General features: G+C 40.6%; 1 protein-coding gene across 2 annotated transcripts; it reads left to right on the forward strand.

The window, feature by feature from the left end:
* The first annotated feature begins 636 nt into the window (after positions 1–636).
* Positions 637–14,146, forward strand: klhl20 (kelch-like family member 20). Of its 2 annotated transcripts, none has more exons than XM_035170001.2 (14): positions 637–762; positions 2,884–2,947; positions 4,262–4,519; positions 4,599–4,707; positions 5,052–5,258; positions 6,285–6,443; positions 6,612–6,706; positions 6,803–6,918; positions 7,060–7,243; positions 7,364–7,507; positions 7,713–7,846; positions 8,446–8,654; positions 8,868–8,974; positions 9,896–14,146. In XM_035170001.2, exons 2-14 carry the CDS (start codon positions 2,925–2,927, stop codon positions 9,978–9,980), a joined length of 1,830 nt encoding a protein of 609 aa, XP_035025892.1. In that variant the 5' UTR covers positions 637–762; positions 2,884–2,924; the 3' UTR covers positions 9,981–14,146. The 2 variants fall into 2 exon arrangements, with proteins under 2 accessions (XP_035025892.1, XP_035025893.1); XM_035170002.2 differs by lacking the exon at positions 637–762 and having other exon boundaries at positions 4,262–4,302; positions 4,352–4,519.
* The last annotated feature ends 807 nt before the right edge of the window (positions 14,147–14,953 follow it).

The following is a 14,953-nucleotide window of genomic DNA, read 5'->3' on the forward strand; positions in this document are numbered from 1 at the left end:
TTTGTTTCCACCTTTAGCGCGCTGATCGTGAGCCATCGCAGTGCATTAGCATTAGTGCATGTTCAGGCCTACAGATATCTTTACCTCCTCAAAGGAGGTTGTGTTGTCAATCCTTTTGTCTCTTTAGCACAATATAAGTTAAAACTGTGGCAGCAGTGTTTGGTGAACTTTGGTGCAAAGCTAGATGATGGTCTGACGAACACGCCAGGAGCCTGCAAATCTGGGTTAAAGGGCCCCATCAGCTCAGGTTTTACTCTGGGCCCTGTAGAGATGTTAGTGCGGCCATGAAAATAGTGAAGCAGTTGTGTAACCGTTTGTTTTGAGTATTATCAAATTGAATTACCTAAGCCAACCAACAAAATGACTCAGTATTATTACTTATATATTACTTATATTAGTATTATTTTACTTTAAATGCTCATAAATGACCTGGTTTTCTGCATTAATTGCCCATAAAATATTATCTGACCTTCATATATATATATCAGGTGTAGACAAACACAACGTGCTTCATGTAATAACACACAACATAACAACTTTGTAATGTCTTTATTGAACTCACATCCACAGTCTGCAGGTATACCGCACAATGACGTCATGCCATACCTTTATTTTGAAAAGGAGTGATCCGGAAGTGGCGTTTGGCGTTTGGCATGTGCATATAACCGAGGAAGAAAAGCCCCCCAGTGTTGAGCCGACATTAAAACTGTAAACATTAGCGACCTGGGCGGCTTTAACGTGTCGTGAGGATGGAAATATAAGGTAAACACAATCTTTACCGTACCTTCTCCCTGTCAGCTAGCTCTCACTGCTAACTGTGTTAGCAGCGGGCGTTTCTGAAGCCTTAACATTAACTTAGTTCACGTTAGCATTACAGTTTATATATTTGACCTGATGCTGAGACTCCCCCGGGGCCACCCTGGACATTTCTGCTAAGAAATCACCCCCTTAAGCTATTGTTATGTTGTGTTACGTGGTTGTGTGGAGTAAATGTCAGGCTGTTGTTGTGTTTTGAGATAGACTCGCCTGTGGAGCCACTGCCTCGGGGGCTAGCTACAGCACATAGCATTCCCGACATCCTCGGCTAGTTTTGCTAGCTCACTATTTTTGCTAAGTCTGCGCATTTTACTCAGTCTCTTTCAGTTAACCAGTTGGCTTCTGCTGCAACTATCTATACATCTCAGTGAATCCTCATTAGTAGCAAGCCATTGGAAACTGTAAGAAGCTAACTGATAGGCAGAGTGCGCACCCGGGATCTGTCTATCTGATTGATTGCTAACAACAATCGCTCAGTCTATCTTAAGCCACTTGATAGTCATGGGAATCATTTATCTGGATAGAAACAAATAAAACACAAGGAGCCATCATGAGACATTTTGACACAAAGCTGATGTTAGCATTAAGTGACCATCTGATCTTGTTCAACAGTCGTGAATCCTAATCTGCGATCATGTTTATAATGTCAGTGTAAAGTCTGTCAGCAGCTAGTTTGGAGTCCAATCGGTTTTCAGTGTCAAATAGACAATTACTTCAATGATGACGCAATGGTTATTAGAAGATTCCTATTTGAATCACAACAGAAAAGGAAAAATACAGTACATTCATTTAGCTGACGCTTTTATCCAAAGCAACTTACCAGAAGTGCATTCATCTATGAGGGTACAAACCCAGAACAGCAAGAATCATGTAAAATATGCTCTCAGTAACTCACTGACACCCTTACAATACAGCTCAACCACACATTTATCCTCTTAATACTTAAACACAACCAGCTCATTTAAAGTATAGGGAAATGCAGTCGTCCGAAATGTATTAGATATCATGCAACTCAAATTGAACACCTAAGTGAAACACTCTGAACAGTGTACTAACTAAATCTGTAAGATATATTATTTATTACAGCCTAATTTATCTCTATCATATTGTAATATATTTTGGGCAAGTACATTTTTTACTGATTTACATAGAACGCTGGTCCTCCAGGAATGATATTATTATGATCGCAACCCAATCAGTCACACGGCTCATCTGCCCCTCCATTTCTGAAACAACAGATTCTTACTATTTATTATATGAATATTATGTGTATTTATGTTTAAGATGCACTCAGCTGATGAGAATATTCCTGAGCAATTCAAGACTTCAAACCAAATTCCTAACCCTAACCCTACAAAAGATCCTTTAAAAGATCATTCAATGCAGATCTATAACTGTTGTTCTTTATATATTGTTGTCTATGGAGATATGACTTGTTTTTAGCTATTGCTTAGGAGTCTATGCACGTGTAGTAAATCATACCCCCCATGACATGCAAGATATATCAATGCTACATTGCTTGTTGTGGATATTGTGTTTTTGTGTCTGTGTAGAAAACATGAAGTACCAGATCTGTGGTCACTGTTTTCAGATTACATTGTATTGAAAGGTTTTATTTTACACTGTCCCTCATTTACATACAAGGTGGGAAACAATAATACAGAAACTTTACCACAACAAACTACAGTCTCCAAAACAGCAGAGTTGATCGAACACCTGCTTGACTTAGTGTAAAAAAAAACAAACATTAATCATGAACTTTACAAAGGCAGGGTGACTGTGTCTGATCACAATAGATTGTACAGGTGTTTCTAAAAATAATAATGACTCACTGGAGGCAAATAGATCAAGTGTATTTCTTTGAGAAAAAATGCTACCAGGCAAATTCATCAGGTAGTTAGACAGAGGCTTGGCAGAATCTCCAATGAACAAAACAGGCAATTAGTCTGCCTTCCAAAGTAGCGAGCGTAGCTAGTCAGCCTGGTCCCTGGTAAACACTGCTGACTTCATATGCAATTTCTTCACTGACTACAAAGAAAGTCTAATTTGTTTTCTTGGCTTTTGTAGGTTAACCTCAAGGTGTGAGACCAAACATTGTTCTTCAGTGCATGGAAGCAAAGCCAATGCGCAGGTAGGTGTGGACGTTTGTAGGAGTGTGTGTGTGTGATCTTTTGCAGAATGATAAATCTGTGTTTCTGAGTCTTTCTCCACAATTAAACGGGAAGTCCTTTTAATCAAAACTCAAGACTTCATTCTCACAACAACGATCACAAATAGCCACTAATAAAATGTATTCAATCTTTGACACCCGTCCTGCTGGTACCACTTAAGCTTGTGTGCAAGACAAACCAATACAGTTTCCCCTTGAAGACTAGTCTTTTCCACAAACAACCCCCCTCCACCTACCCCCAGAGGACTGGGTGGGTCTGACCACAGCTCTGCTTTTAATTTAAGCCTGTGGTCAGTGTCTGTCCTCTAACAGGTTAATAGCTTGATGGCCAGTTAGGTGAAGGAATGATGTTGAGCAGAAAATAGTGTTCTATTTATAGTCTTAGCAACACTTGTGTAGTAAAAAATAAACTAGTGTGGACTCGAAACCAAATCCAGGTCCAGAACCCAAAAATAAAACTCCAGCGAATGTATTACCAGAAGTACTACTACAGGGAAGGGGTAAGTTATTAAGGAAAAGAGATAATGGGCATTAGGATTAGTTGGAAAATTCTTAGCTCATGATTAGGGATGAAACAATTACTGGTTTCACAGTATATTGTGGTAAATTCCCTGATTGTTAGTTCTACCATTTAAATTTGTTAATATTATTGTGATTACATTGGTGTTCTTATATACACATTCTTTTTTCATAATGGTGGTGCTGTTTTTATATGCACATTTGATTTACTTATTTAAGGTTGTATTTAAACCTGCATTACAAGAAGTTTTCATTGTAAAACAAAAAGCTTTTTTAGCTAACTGAAACCTTCCTTCTTTGAATGTTACACAGTTTGCATGGTTTAGATTATGATTTTATTGATAATAAAATTAAATCTGTATAAAAGTTAGTGAAATTACTTCAGTTTGTGTATCAGTACTTTAACATTATCAGCAAATTTTAACATTGTATTTGCTGACAGATAAACTGTTTGCATTTTCCATATGTAGGAGAACCCAGTGGTTTTTTGCTTGGCTATAGTCGCAACAAAAGAAAAACATGTTGAATTCCTTTCTTCTTATATCTCATCCCACAAAATTAATAAATCTTTCCTCACATAGTTCTCTCTGCTGCGTTTAGAGCAGTTTGTAATCCACATGACATCCTACAAAAATGTTTCCAAACCCTCCACCATTATTGACAGAACCAACTCACCTGATCGGTTCAACAAGATGTGAAGTGAAGCCCAAGTATATATTTACTCACTTAATGATTGCATATCTGGTTAATGTCAAGGGTCACCAGCGCACGCCAAGACGCCACTGGAATGGACATCACCAGCCGCTGTACTCTGGGGGACCCCAACAAACTGCCTGAAGGGGTCCCCCAGCCTGCACGCATGCCCTACGTCTCAGACAAACACCCGCGGCAGACCCTGGAGGTGATCAACTTGCTGAGGAAACACCGTGAGCTCTGTGACGTGGTGCTGGTGGTGGGGGCCAAGAAGATTTATGCCCATCGTGTTATCCTCTCTGCCTGCAGCCCCTACTTCAGGTACCCAGAGTTTTATTTGGAAATTGTTCAATTTCGCTGTAACATTACATCTCATGATCTACTTTAATGTTCTTCACAGGGCAATGTTTACTGGAGAGCTGGCAGAAAGCAGGCAGACTGAGGTGGTCATCCGTGACATCGATGAGAGGGCTATGGAGCTGCTCATTGACTTTGCCTACACCTCCCAGGTAACAACACTACCATCATGTTTTATTAAGGTTTGGCATCAGGGATTGGTGCTGTTTTGCTTGCATTAATATGAATGCTCACAAAATGCCACGAGACACTATTGATTGGATTGATTTAGTGTTGCACAGTATACCAATATATCTTAAATAACATACAAGAAAGGATACAAGGATATAACAGGAAGTCTGTGAGGTGGCCTTCAGGAGGCTTGTGGGGGGCAGTAAGAAGGTGATGCCGAGTTCTGTGACTGAGATGGTGACATGTCAACTGTCGCCCTGCTACTTGTAGCCTTATGATAAACTATATAACAAATCTGTGATGTCCTGCCCTCCTTGCTCTTTAGGTCACTGTAGAGGAGGGGAATGTGCAGACACTGCTCCCTGCTGCCTGCCTCCTCCAGCTGGCTGAGATCCAGGAGGCCTGCTGCGAGTTCCTCAAGAGGCAGCTAGATCCTTCCAATTGTTTGGGCATCAGGGCCTTCGCCGACACACACTCCTGCCGCGAGCTGCTCCGCATCGCAGACAAGTTCACCCAGCACAATTTTCAAGAGGTAAGAACATAGAAAATGTATGTCCAAAAGTCCAAAGTCCCATAAAATTCTTAACATAACATGTTGCACTGTGCTATAAAGATTATGTAAGTACATTTAGACAGTGTAGAAAAGGGAATGCTCTGAGAGAAACCCTTTTTCCCAGATAAGAGTCTGAGTTTTTTGTTCACATGCATACTTTAAAAACCTTTTAAAGTATGCATGTGAACAAAAGTTACCATTGGAAAATTTGCAATAGCATGGATCCTGTGAATGTGAACAACTGGTTCTTATAACATGTGTACATGTTATGTTTTATCATCACATCACAAGCCTCAGAATGTGTGCACGTTGTAACTAAGACATTTGTTGTTCTGTTCACAGTGTCATTACAATGCGGTTTGAAAACATGGAAGTCTAGTCAGTCATGATTCTAAACATCATGTCTCCATTTTAGCACCGCTTTGTATTTTTATACATTTTGCCTCATGTAGCTCTTGATGTTTTTGAACTTACATAGTCAGCTCTAGACATCCAGAAACCAACAACTAAAAGTTGAAGTTGAAAAATATGTTTTGCACAACAACTATCTGAAGTCTGACTGTTTTTTAGATTCAAACCACAGTTTGACAGCTACATCTGGTGGACACTTTAAATTATTGCATTTTCTGCAAACCAGTGGCACACATGAATTTTGGTGGTATTAAAATGATTATAATGATTATTAACGCTGATGATGGGCAGCAGACGTTTTGACTCTTGAGTCCTACCATTGAGCCATCATGCAAAATACCAGTACACTGGAAAACTATATAGGTCACAATCCTTATTAATGTTATTAATATTATATTATAACAACTGTGTTATTCCTGATTTGACTTGGGAGGAAGTCTATTGTAAATCATCAGTTAAATTTGTTACTGATATAAATGATCGGAATATATATATTTAATTAGATTTACTGATTGATTTGTAGAGAATTGGAATACACTGTCCTCTACTTGTGGTCAAGCTGCTGGCTGACTGTTTTACTCTGCTCTTTGGTAGGTCATGGAAAGCGAAGAGTTCATGCTGCTGCCAGCAAACCAGCTGATTGACATCATTTCCAGCGATGAGCTCAACGTGCGGAGTGAGGAGCAGGTTTTCAATGCTGTGATGGCCTGGGTGAAATACAGCATCCAGGAACGCAGACCGCAGCTGCCCCAGGTTTGTTTCTCGAAGTGCTAACACAACCATCCCAGCTACTGCAGCCAGTGTGGCCATTAGTGCACAAGCCACACATCATTTCTCTATATTAAGTTGAATATTACAACATAATCTGCCGTAGTTTAAGGACACTTTGGGGGATTTAGATGGATTTCGTGTGTTGTACAGGTCCTGCAACATGTCCGTCTGCCGCTGCTCAGTCCCAAGTTTCTGGTGGGCACCGTGGGTTCAGATCCCCTCATTAAGAGTGACGAGGAGTGCAGGTGGGTTCTGTCTGTAGACCCTGGAATGAAATACAGTGACAATATGCCACAATGGTTTATGACTTGCATCATATACTTGTGATTCTGTTGTTTCAGAGACCTGGTTGATGAAGCTAAAAATTACCTGCTGCTGCCACAGGAGAGACCACTTATGCAAGGACCGAGAACACGGCCGAGGAAACCCATCCGCTGTGGAGAGGTACTTTTTGCAGGTCAGTACCTCCAGGCACAATAATTCAATACAGAAATATTCATCTTTTTCAGTCAATTGATAGTATTATCTAGACTCAACTCTGCGGCTGTGGACGACTGTAAAAAGACTTACCTTGTTTCTCTTTCTGCGTGTCTTGTAGTTGGTGGCTGGTGCAGCGGAGACGCCATTTCCAGTGTGGAGCGTTACGATCCTCAGACCAACGAGTGGCGAATGGTAGCATCGATGAGTAAGCGGAGATGCGGAGTCGGCGTTAGTGTTCTGGATGACTTGCTGTACGCGGTGGGGGGTCACGATGGCTCGTCGTATCTCAACTCTGTGGAGAGGTGCGGCATGATCGCTCAAGTTTTCACCGAAGATATTTCTGTTTACTTATCTGTTGTGTCTTCTTTATTACTCACTTTTATAAAGTAAAATAATTTTTCTGTTCCACCTCTGTCATCCAGATATGATCCTAAAACAAACCAGTGGAGCAGTGATGTGGCACCTACAAGTACTTGTCGTACCAGTGTGGGCGTAGCTGTCCTCGGTGGTTATCTGTACGCTGTAGGTGGACAGGATGGTGTTTCCTGTCTCAACATTGTGGAAAGGTATCAACCCCAAATTGTGTTTTTGCTTGGATTTAATTATTTCATTAGTTTCAGTGTTGAAATACGAGAACAAATTTTCCCATCGTCCTTCTCGCCTCCTCTCTGCATGTTAAGCTTCATCATTCTGTTATTTGTTACAGCTTTAACTTACCAGTCTTGACATGTACCCACTTCACATACATATGTATCTGTATCTGTCCCGCAGATATGATCCTAAGGAAAATAAATGGACTCGTGTGGCTTCCATGAGCACCAGGCGACTGGGTGTCGCTGTGGCTGTGCTGGGGGGATTTCTTTATGCTGTGGGAGGGTCGGATGGAACGTCACCATTAAATACAGGTATTGCACTTATTTATGAGAAGTTAAACTATTACAAACACTCAACCGAACAGTACTAATGGCGAGAAATGAGAAGACAGGTGTAAATGAGGTGATCCACATGATCTGCCTATTTTCCTTTCATTTAGCTTTTGTGCTTTTTAACAAAATGCATGGTTTGTATCCTTGAGATTCAACAAAACCTGTCAAGGTCATTTCCTTCCAAACAAAAAAAATTCAAATCTTTTTTATCATACGTCCCACATAGAATACTGGTTATGTTTGCTGTCCCGAATTGAAGTATTCTTCTTCCTTGCCTTTGTTGGCACATTGCTGCACATATTGGTGTGTCACTGCCACTTGGTAGCTTTTAATAATGATACATTTACCACTGAAGGCACCTAATATAGAAAAGTACAATGTTTCCAAATTCCCTCAAGTGATACGGAACGAGAGAATATATAAGTGAGAGGATGGAGGACTATGCAAAATTATAACCCTGTTGTTGTGATTGAAACACATTGCTGTGCACTGTTGTTTCCCACATCTCTATTAATTTCCCTTCAACACTTATTCTCTTGTTTTGAATCTCATTATTCCGTGTGTCTCTTTTCTCTTAGTGGAGCGTTACAACCCTCAAGAGAACCGCTGGCACACCGTGTCCCCAATGGGGACCAGGAGGAAGCACCTCGGCTGTGCGGTCTACCAGGACATGATTTACTCTGTTGGAGGGAGGGACGACACCACGGAGCTGAGCAGTGCAGAGCGATACAACCCCAGAACCAACCAGTGGTCTCCTGTGGTGGCCATGACCTCAAGACGGAGCGGGGTAAGGGAGACTGTGTGTATGTGTTGACATTTTGTGTGGTTGAAACATGTTGTCGGTAGTTTTAGGTGTTTCACATATATCAATAACTAATGTAGTTTAAAGTGCAGTTATTCTGTTAGCTGGTTTAATGACATGGTATCTGATGAGTCATTGTGTGAAAAAAAAAAAAAGCTTCATTGTGTTTTTGAAACTGAAGTGAAATTGTACCTGCAGGTGGGCTTGGCTGTGGTCAACGGTCAGCTGATGGCAGTAGGAGGCTTTGATGGGACGACGTATCTCAAAACTATAGAAGTGTACGACCCTGACGCCAACACATGGAGGTATGTGGCACAAAATGTTTACATGGCACTATAAAATGAAACTAATCAATGCAGCAATCTGGGCAGTTAGCCCAAAATGTAGATATAAATATAGTTTAGTCATGACACAATTTTAAAAATATGATTTATTATAAAAGGCTAAAATGCTTGCAATTTATGTCTATTTGCATTTTCCCCATGTCACATCAGGAGCAGGTTGACGTCAATGAGATTGTTTGTAAAAAAAAAAAAGCAACAAAAGAAATGCAAGCCTGTAGTTTGATGCTCTCCCATTCGTACTCGCATAATTATATTCTCTCACAGATAACTCACTAATCCTCATAGGTCACTCTCTTTGAGCTCATCATCTTTTACTGTGTGTGTGTGTGTGTGTGTGTGTGTGTGTGTGTGTGTGTGTGTGTGTGTGTGTGTGTGTGTGTGTGTGTGTGTGTGTGTGTGTGTGTGTGTGTGTGTGTGTGTGTGTGTGTGTGTGTGTGTGAGAGAGAGATCTTCTCCCTGGGTCATAGTCGTTCTGGTCATTTGAATTAAGTCTTACCAAGTTTTTTTGTTCTTTCTGTGTGCCTGTCATTGAGAGCCTGCTGATGTGTCCATCCCGAGGAGTGCTTTAGCTTTATATCAGAGATTTTAGAGTAGCAATCAGAAACTCCTGCAGGTTAAACTACCCAAACATGTTTAAAGCTGATAAACTCTCACAGACTCGCTATAGACAACCTGAAAACACTTGCTATCCTAGCATCAGTGATGCTACAAACCAACAATAATGCAACACACTGTCGATAGTTACACCAGTACTCTCGCCATTCAGAAAGAATATCGGTTGTAATTAAATAATCATTTTTGTATCCTTAACTATTAGATAACCCCCACTTAACTTAACCTTAGTGTAAATAAATAATCTCACTCCTGCTTGTCTCTCTCCAGGTTGTACGGCGGAATGAACTATCGCCGGCTAGGGGGAGGTGTGGGTGTCATTAAAATGACTCATTGTGAATCCCACATATGGTAACACCACCTCCACTACCAAACCACCTCCACCCCCCCCACACTCACAAGCTCACTTCTCATCATGTTGCAACAGACGCCTCTTTTTCACCAACTCTCGTGCCTCCAAAAGAGACGCTTTTTAAGTCATGCAAGGATGAGAGGAAAACATGGGGGAAGGAGGAGGGACAAACTTTTGAACTCTTGTTCAGCGCCCACCCCCCAAACTCTGGTTGTCTTCAGTCACCATGAAGTGCACTAGGAGATGAAATCCGCAGAGTACCGTTAAGCTCCCTGTTAGGAGAGGATGCACCTTCTCCTGTGACCTCCCCAGGTTTTCATCCTCCAGGCTTCTCTCGCCTGGGACATTTGAATGGAATGGCACAAAACCTGATTGACTTCGCTGCTGGTGGGAGGATATTTTACGTTTCTGAGGTTTGAGAAGTTCAAAAGCATCATGTCACTGAGCGAGGGCTTTTTTGACTGAGAGCCTCCATCACCTCCCCCAAATTCTGGCTCGTGACGACTTGAGATGGATGATTTCCTGGAAACAACATTGCAAACAACACTGCTCTCTTGTTCTGTCTCTACTTGGCTTTGGGCTTTGAAGCGTCCATCTCAACTGTGGCTGTGATGTCTCTGGGCCTCATCTGTAGCATTGAATAACAGAATCGGTCAGGTAGTTTCACTCTGCATTTAAACTGTCATCAAAAGGATTTAATCTGCCTTCACCACCACGGGAGATTATTTGCAGGAGAAGGATCTGTATGAGGATGTCACTTCTAACAGTTTCTTCTATTGTTACTGAATGGGACTGCTGCACTTTACAGGAGGCTACTGTAGCCGTTTGTTACCTTCTTTTTTTTTTTATTCAAAAAATGTCAGTTCAGTAGGTCAGAGTAACATATGGCCTGTTAGTCAACCGGTTCAGTGGAAAGAACTTAGACACTATCATCCAGTCATGTCTCGCTGTTTATTGTTGGCTCCAGCGGTGAGAATCCTAAAACCCTCAGTGTACTTCAAACGAACTAGGTCGTCTCACTGTGTCCAAGGGAAAACAGTTTATAACTTTTAAAATGGCAACTGTCGTCATAACTGCACTTGGCAGCATCATGCAGTTTTTGTGTGGCTTGGTGAAGTAAAAGTGCAAATAAGTTTCATGTATACATTTTTCATTGAAGATGACACAGTGTTCGCACTTGGTTCTGTGCTTTAAAGTTCAAACCCTGCCCACTTTCACACACCCTTGGTTAGTCACAGTTTAAAGTGGACGTGCTTGTCAGTCTGTCTGTTTGGGAAACTTACAAAAGCTCTCCCCTGGATTGTGCCACTGGAAAAATGGTCGGAGACCATGTTGGACGACCTGACAATCACTTAGTTTGAAGCAAACTGAGGTTCTAGCAGTGTCGCAGTGTGTTTGATATTATGTTGTCAGGGTAACCTCAGAGGTGAAAAATAGGGGTTTTAGGAGCTCAAAACACTGATGATATTAAATAGTTTTGTTATCGACAAGTCCCATGAGAAGACCAACACTTTTCATTCTTTAGTCTATCTGTGGCTCTAATCTCAAATGTATTAATTTGTGTTGACAATATTAATTTTAAAAACTGATAACGAATATATATACACTTCCATTTAAATAAACCTTAAATGATCCTTAAACATCCGTTAACTGTAGATTTTCTGGCAAACATTAGTCAAGAAGGAGGAAATCATGCATCGGGACCACTTTCAGCTGCGGATCGATCTACATTTCATGCTGTAGTTGGTATTTCCAGCTGCAGTACTGTGTGAACAGGATTGAGTTAAAACAACCTGCAGCTTGTGTGGCCATGGTAATAATGAATATGTAAACCAGTGCAACAGTGTGGTTCATTGATGTGTTTTTGGAAATGCAGGAGTAAGGTATATCAGGTTTTGGCCACACACACACTTCTTCTTGGTGGGATACAGAAACTGCTGGTGTCAGACTTTCTGTGGAAGTTGTTGAAAAGAAAAATACACAAAATAACCAGATGTATTCTTTGAATTTAAAATGAATCCCTAATGCTGCCCGTGATCAGATCTGGGGGATTGGAAAATGGAATATAACAGAAACACACTGTTTTAAAATACTAGATAACTTTCAATACAAAGGTAGTCATAGGTGATCAAATCACTTAGCTGTTGATGCGTTTGTATCTGGAGTCAGTGATCTACTGAGATGAGGATGGTGTCTAAGTTTAAAATAGGGGGAGTTGCTGAAGTCCACGATGCAAGAAAGAAAGTTGAGTATCTTGTTGAAAATGTTATGAACCTGTAAATATTTTATGTCACAAGTGAAGCAGTTTTTCAGCCATTGAAGATGCTGATGATAAACTGTGACAGAATCACCTTCTGATGCTCAGAAGTTCAGCTCAGAAACGTTACTAGAAACAGTTGGACTCAGTCATTTATTAACACGCTGGATAGGGCATAATTATATAGTCGAGCAGAGTTTCATAATTCAGTAGTTTTGTAGGATACGAAATGTGAGGATTTAAGTTTTCTTATGAAGTTCCATAGTGGCCTTGGTAACAAAGAAAAGGGAAGTGTTGGAATCAGACCATTAAATGAAATCCGGTTCACGTGATTGGTTTAATGTTACATGCGTCACACGTGTAATATCAAAATCTGACTCGTGTCCTGCAACAAACAGGAAAAAAAATTATATCAGCCAATGATCAATCTAGCAGATGACATTCATCCCTGTTTCTTTAATAGACTAATATTAGTATAACTCTTAACAGTTTATGCATCAGTGATACACAACCCTGGGGTTTTGAGACATGTCGTTTTTGTTTTACACATCAGTCTCATATTTTACTTTTATAATGTCGTCATAAGCAGCACGGTGCATTGTCGCCACCTGCTGGAGGATAGTTAAAGTACAGCATTAATATGAATGACTGAACGATCCTTTGCAGTTTTTCTAGTGGTCCCTGGTTGTATAACTGAGGCCAGATCAATGTGAAACACCGTTTGGGTAGATGGTAGATTGGATTTGGTTAATCTCATAATTTATTGCACTGTGATTGAAAATGTATTTTAGTTTTCATCTTTTTTTTCTTAGTTGTGTTTTATAAGGGTGTTCAACTTTTCAGACGTGAGGGGGGAAAAAGTCTAAAGTGATAGTATAACTTGGGGATTTGACATTTCAGGCCTGTAGCTGATGTGAATTTATTTCATAGATGCAACCCTACATGTGGCACAGGTTATCATAGCTCTGCACTTTAAAGTGTGTGTGTGTGTGTGTGGAACAAATACATTAGTGCAGGTGGCAGGCTGTTATGCATTAAGTAAGTCACAGTTAACTGGTTAATTCTGGTGTTAATGTTCAGCAACGTGGCAAATGTAGATTTTGTTGGGTTTAATCATAGGATCACTGTTCGGCTGCTGATGTATTTGTTGTATGCAGACCTACTCATTTGAACTTATTTATGCTTTGGGATGAGTTGCAGTCACACATCGACGTTCACTTGACATAATGTGGAATCCGATTGTGATGAATGTGCAGCGACCATCAGATCAAAGATAATCATCCCTTGTTGAACAGAATTTTATGCAGTCTGACCAACTGGGATGCTTATTCTTGAAAACTCTCCCAAGTATATGTCTCTCTTTTTCACTGCCACAGAATCACAATGAAATCACACTCCGTGTTATTGCTTCACGTGTTATTGGTTTGTTCCCAGGCCTCCTGGTTAGTGTGCAGTAAATAGTGCTGAAGAAGAAAACCTTGTTTTCAGCTTTGTGACTGGATTTTTCAGAGAATACTAGTTATCTATAAATTTTCAGAAATTGTCACAACTTGACTGTGTCTTCAATTCTGGTCTAAATTTCCTTACAACATCTGTGGCGATGCATTTTTCAGTTTATAATGATTGATTCAGCTGCAGCAGAACAAAGCAGCACGACTGTGCTGTATTGAGTGATTTTCCCTCTATTCACGTGAGCCACTAATACTGCATTGTGTCTGCGATAGATGGAAATTCAGTAGCCTATAATATTTAAATCTGTTGTTTTGAGTAGCCTCTGTGCAGAGAGTCCAACACGTGACTAAAATCATGGATGTGATAGTTCTCATGAAGCAAGCAGCCATCTCTGCTGTGATCACGACATCAGCTCTGGACCATGTTCACGATGACAAGAATAAACTTTTTCCCTGCAAAACACTGTAGTTCTTTCTTCTTCTTAGAGAGTTACTGTAGAATGTCAGAATTATAAAGACAAATATAGGACAAGGAAATGCTGTTGCTTCTATAAATGTCTAGTTTTGTTGTAGCTGATAACAAAGATTGCATTTACATTTTCTGTGATTATTTTTAGTTGTATGAAAGAAACTTGGTTGGGGCATTTTACTTTAGTTTCCCAGGCTTAGCAAGATAATAATGACCATGTGAAGCATATTTCAGCATATTTTTCAAGCTGACAGCCCTTTGCTTTACATGCAATGTCAAAATTTGGAATTCAACTTTTCTTTCTAAAATGTTAGAAGAAAAATAATTTCCTCTTATAGTTCAGACTAAAGTCCCTGATCATGGTCCTGGAGTCCATCGATGATGAAACCAGTGGCAGATCTAGGGAATTTTGTAAATCAGGGGGGGCCCCGAGGCGTCAGGGGCCACAGGACCAGAGCATCTGTATAAAGTGACTGCAGTATGACAACCAAGCTCAGATGTTTGGGAAGTGGGGAACAGCTGGACTGGTGGGTCGCCTTAAATTCTCAGATGTGACTGGAAAAGTGAAACAAACAAGAACACTTCATGCCACCGCGAGGATGGGAATGGGAGGAAGACTGGTATGTTGACCCTGAGCGATGGTAAGTTTATCACGTACAAGCACACAGACGCACAGTTTCATGTACAACCATCCTGTTGTCCCCGTGCAGTTTACCAGAATCCTGTTCATTTTTAGCCCTATCCTCTGTTAAGTGGCAGCAACCACAATGAGTGCTTGTACCAGCCACAGTCCAGATGC

Source organism: Hippoglossus stenolepis, chromosome 11 (assembly GCF_022539355.2).
Source record: "Hippoglossus stenolepis isolate QCI-W04-F060 chromosome 11, HSTE1.2, whole genome shotgun sequence".
Taxonomy (NCBI): domain Eukaryota; kingdom Metazoa; phylum Chordata; class Actinopteri; order Pleuronectiformes; family Pleuronectidae; genus Hippoglossus; species Hippoglossus stenolepis.

Coding starts and splice junctions, on each gene's coding strand:
- klhl20 (XM_035170001.2), top strand. CDS start 2,925: ATGGAAGCAAAGCCAATGCGCAG. Junction 4,520..4,598: donor GCCTGCAGCCCCTACTTCAG/GTACCCAGAGTT, acceptor TGTTCTTCACAG/GGCAATGTTTACTGGAGAGC. Junction 6,919..7,059: donor TGGAGAGGTACTTTTTGCAG/GTCAGTACCTCC, acceptor CGTGTCTTGTAG/TTGGTGGCTGGTGCAGCGGA.